Source organism: Panicum virgatum, chromosome 9K, assembly GCF_016808335.1.
Source record: "Panicum virgatum strain AP13 chromosome 9K, P.virgatum_v5, whole genome shotgun sequence".
Lineage (NCBI taxonomy): Eukaryota > Viridiplantae > Streptophyta > Magnoliopsida > Poales > Poaceae > Panicum > Panicum virgatum.
The window spans coordinates 12,710,693-12,715,745 of NC_053144.1; the positions used below are offsets into that span (position 1 = coordinate 12,710,693).

The 5,053-nt window shown below is 49.9% G+C and overlaps 1 protein-coding gene and 1 pseudogene across 1 annotated transcript; both read right to left on the reverse strand.

The window, feature by feature from the left end:
- Window positions 1–211: 211 nt before the first annotated feature.
- On the reverse strand, window positions 212–1,027 carry LOC120647717. The gene has a single exon (XM_039924575.1). The coding sequence runs from the start codon at window positions 1,025–1,027 to the stop codon at window positions 212–214; it is 816 nt and encodes a 271-aa protein (XP_039780509.1).
- Window positions 1,028–2,763: 1,736 nt separating this feature from the next.
- On the reverse strand, window positions 2,764–4,718 carry LOC120647718 (annotated as a pseudogene).
- Window positions 4,719–5,053: the final 335 nt, after the last annotated feature.

The window sequence follows — 5,053 nt, forward strand, 5'->3', positions numbered from 1 at the left end:
CTTGTCATTTGACAAGGATATTCTGTAAAATTATATTGTCATTTAATGGATAGAAATAAAACCATATATAGGAAATGAAAATATTCTCATGTATACGAGAAAAGTTCAAAACTTATGATGCGATTAGGAAGGAAGAGAGTCGGTATTCATTTACAGAGATTAGAGACTGACGACGAAGTTAGTATTCACTCGAGCATTAGAGAGGTAGTGGTTACCTCATAACAAAATTTTGGCAATGCACATAGAGTTGTCCTCGTCGGTAGACAGCATTGCGTCTGTCGCAGCAGTACCGTCTCATGTCAGCAACAGTTCCGGCAGCCTCTCCTTGTGGAACAAATGATCTCTCCTCCCATCGCCCGGTTGCTGATGAGAACACCTGCAGCGTGAACTTTGCCGGTGGCCACTCCGACTGCTCTATGGCTGAATAATCTACTTCATCGCCGGAACCGGAACTGCTGTAGGCCGGAGACACAAAGTAAGGGAATGAAAAGACCTGGTAGTGCGGCGAGACCGCAGGATCGTAGGCGAGGTACTCTTCTTGGAAGATGTTGGCCATCATCTCGATGCGCAGCGGCGGGCATGGCGGCACCCGGTCGCGGCGGCGCGTGGCAGGGTTAAGCGCGTGCAGCACAGGGCGGCCGTCGCTGCCGTACTCGGAGTCGTCGTCGATCAGCAGGAGGCCGTTGCAGTGGTCCAAGACGAGCGACCACGAGCCGATCTCGCCATCGGCCAGGAAATCGCGCTCGCCGCCGGAGACGCGGGGGCCCTTCTTCTTCTTCTTCCTCGAGGGGCGGGCGAAGAACTCCGTGATGGTGTAGTAGCTCCCGTTGTAATTGATGAGGAGGCCGGCGAGCGAGAGCGGGAGGAGCTCCGCGCGCAGCATGGCGTGGTCGTCGACGGCGGCGCGCCACGCCCTGCAGACGCTCCGGGACACGGCGAGGTCCCGCTGCGCGAGGCGGCCGAGGACGTCGGCGAGCACGCCGTCGGGCAGCAGCGCCGGCAGGTCCGTTGCCTGATCCATGGCCATGGCCCTGGCTGTGGGCGAGGATTTTACCGATTGATTAATCGATAGCTACGTTGGAAAGAAGTTGTAGTTGGATTAGAGGTTCGATCGAGTCCGCATGGACGCCGCCCACGCACGGAAATTAGAGTTTCCCTAATTAATTTTTATGGTCTAGTTACTTGCTAGTATTTTATTTACTTTGCCTACGATGTGATATATTTTGCATAGCTCATCGATTGAAATGGATAAAAATATTTATTAAATACTAATTCCTTTTAGAAAACATACTATTGGGCCCGGGAGGGATCGTTTGGGCCGAAGGAGCGCATCAATCCTATTCATCTTTCATAAAATTTTTTCTTTCCCATCTTTCAATATTTAAAATTCGGGCAAACTACAGTCCTTAATCCATCTTACACCCACTCTCCTCAAGCTTTCCTCCCCCGCCGCCATCACAGCCGGCCGCCCTCGCCGTGCGCCGCGCTACCTGCGCGCCGCCTGCCGCGCGGCAGCCACCTGCCGCTGCCTGCTGCAGCCTGCCGCGCGCGGCCGCCGTCTGCTGCTACCTGCCGGCTGCCGCGGCCTGCTGCTTCCTGCCGCGTGTGGCCGCCGCCTGCCGCCGCCTGCTGTTTGCCTGCTGCGTGTGGCCGCCGCCTGCTGCATGCTGTCTTCCGTGGCTTGCTGTTGCCTGCCGCTACCTTCATAGCAGCACGCCGCCCGCGCTGCTGCGCAGCCGCGCCATCGCTTGCATCGCGCGCCGCCGCTCGCCGGAATAGAAGTTTGTCTGGTAACTTTTCAACATTTAGAATTTAACATTTCAACATTTAATGCTTCTAATTTCAATATTTCATTTGTACAATTTCAATATTTTTATTGTCAAATATTAAACTAATTCAATAAAATATTGAATTAATTATATCAAAATGTTGAACATAATTGTAGAATTTTACACAAAATAATTAGATCAAATAAGCTTTAAAAATATATAATTTATCTATCTTCCACAAGATTAATAGGAGCGCCCTCGCCCAAGGGCAGCAGCAGTTCCGTGTGCGAGTGACGAGATGACGACGACTGGGCACTTTCAGCAGCGGCAGCAAGCAGGCCAGCAACGCAGCAGCACACGCCTTCTCTAGTCCATTCTCATAAGAGATGCACTTTTTCTGAAATCTAAAACGCCCTTAACATGCCCACACATGCCAAATCATAAGAGATACACAGTGGTTAAAGTCCAGCAGCACTGGCAACAACAAAAACACTCTGCATTTCGAAGATAATCTGGTCAACATAACAATGCGCTAGAACGCGTGGATCACAAACGATTGTCACCAGCAGGCTCCAAACGGCGATAGGTCAGATCGGTCACGCCAACCGGTCAGACTAGTTGGACACAGAAAACCCGCGAAACCTAAAACCTCAAGTTCGGGAGGGACTCCGTCGGAGCTCGAAGAACTAGGGTTGCCTTAAGTTCGGCAGGCCACCCAAGACGCCCTTAAACGCCGTAAAGACGAACAAAGAACATCAAAAGGGTTGGAAAAACTAGGGTTTGAGAAAAGAGTAAAAGAGATTGTATTGATTCGATTGTGGTTAAAAAATCCTTAATCAGCCGTAGCCTTTATATTTATAGACTGGAGAGAACGTACCTCTTCCAAATCGAGTTACAATGTGACTCTAAATCACAAACCCTAACACTACTCGGATTATAAAGGTCCAGACCGGTCTGACCAGGTCGGCCACGGTTATTGTCAATTTTGACTGCCAACACACTTTCGAACATTACACGAAGCTTCTTCAGAAACCTTGCCCATCAGTTGTTTCAGGGAACTCCCCCATACATGTCAAGTAAGCATGGTGTGTATGGAAACGAGTCTATTATCAGCTGATGGTTGGCAAGAGCAGTTTCTTCATAATTTGTTGGGTACAGATATCCCAAGTCTTGAGCCTTTGAGCTATTTAAATGGTAGGCCAATCCTCTACTCAACGATTCAGAAAGAAAAACAACCTCCTTGTATGGATGAAACCCAAGAAAATCGATGTACTCATTGTACTCGTCGATAGGATACGCTCCATCGTGAACAACATTATCGTTATCAGAGTCCCATTCAAATTCCGCTGGCTGAAGAACAGTATCGTTATCAGAGTCCCATTCAAATTCCGCAGGCTCTATTTCCCCATCGTCATTGCGGAATTCCTCGTCATTGCCATAATAGTTGATATCCTGAAAGATCCAGGGTCCATCACTCTGTTGGTCATCGTATTTTAGACGTGCTAGCACAGACTTGAGGTCGACTTGATGGCTCAACACCCACTCTACCTTTTTTTTTTTGCGAAAACAACACCCACTCTACCTGGTGACACGATTCACTGAGAATCCAAACTCGAAGCCGGCATGAACCGTCCAAATGATCGACCAATGCACAGTACACTCCCTTCTCAGACTTCCCTAGATAAAGTCCGTTGTGCAGGTAGACTTGTGTATCTGCCGGGGGTTTGATCACTTGATAGTTACTCGTTGACAAGGATATCCTGCAAAGTATGAAACCATTCAAAAATACTAGTACTCCCTCTGTTTCAAATTATAGGTCATTTGATTTTTTATTACAAGTTTGACCACTTGTTTTATTAAAAAAATTGTGCAAAATATTATTTTTTTTTGTTGTGGGTTACTTTATTAATACATGATTTTCAAGAATAACTTAAATTTAGCAATATTTGCATGAATTTTTTAATAAGCCGAGTGGTAAAAATAGGATAAAAAAGTCAAACAACTTCAATTTGAAACGGAGGAAGTATAAAGCAACATGCAACTGAAATGTACCCGGTAAATTAACTAAGATGACCAAAGAAGGATATATACCTCATAACAAAATCTGCTTCGCAGTGCACATAAAGATTTCCCTGCCAGAGTGACAGTATACCGCGCGGCACCTTTTGTCCTCCACAAGATTATAATCCCAGGATCGCATATCGGCAACAGTCTCCCAGCAGCTTCCCCATCTCGAAGAAAAGATCTCTCCTCCCACCTCCCCGTCCTCGACGAGAAGACGGACAGGATCAAAGCAGACGGTGGCCATTCCGATCTCTCAAGTGCCGGGTCCAACAATTCGTCCCTAGTAAATCCGAATCCGAAGTGGAAAAGGTACATGCTCTTGTGGAGAATGCGAGGTATGGCGAGCACCTGATAGTGGAGGGATTCGGTGGGATCGAAGGCGAGGTAGTCGTCCTGGGTGAAGTGCTCGGTCCCCATGGGCGGCGGCGGGCGGATGGGCAAGGGCGCCCACCTGCGCGTGGCGGGGTTGGCGACGCAGTCGTAGAGCAGGAGGAGGAAGTTGCAGTGGTCCAGGACGTCGTAGCCGCCGTAGCGGAGGTAGCCGCCCAGCCTGCCGGAGACCGGTGGGGCCGCCGCCGCCGCAGCGGCGGGGCGGGCGAGGAATTCCCAGGAGGGGAGGCCGTTGTAGCGGATGAAGACGCCGCCCACCGAGTGCGGGAGGAGGTGCGGGAGCAGCGGGGCCTCGGCGTCGACGAGGTCGCGCCACGCCCGGCGCACGCACCGCGACGCGGCGAGGCTGCGGGGCGGGAGGCGGCGGAGGATGCCGGCGAGCACGTCGTCGGGCAGCAGCCGCGTCGGGTCCTCCTCCTCCTCCTCCTGCTGCTGCTGCTGCTTCTCCCCCGCCGTCTCTCCGCGCTCCCTCCCCTCCGTGCTCCCCGACTCCATTGACGATCCGCCGCGCACGATGTACGTAGGGTTTAGGAATTAGGATCGTCGAAGCTAGGAGCCTGGAATAATGTTTTTTTTTGTTTTCTTTATGTAAAATTGGAGGGAGTAATATCTAGCATTACGTTGAATCTCAAATGTGTTGCCTGAAACAAACAATCTGGGAAGGTAGAAATGTTTTTAGTTTCAAAGTATGTGGCGTGTAATAATGCACGGTCCTACTGCCGAGTATGAGTAAGTCTCAAAGCACGAGTTATTTCTCTTGTCTGAAACCAAAAATGAACATGCTCCAAGATCTTGAAGCTACGTACTAGTACACAGGCAAAATTCTATAC

What these genes read in the sequence shown, in the direction of transcription:
- LOC120647717 (XM_039924575.1), bottom strand. Translation starts at nt 1,027, where the DNA reads ATGGCCATGGATCAGGCAACGGACCTGCCGGCGCTGCTGCCCGACGGC.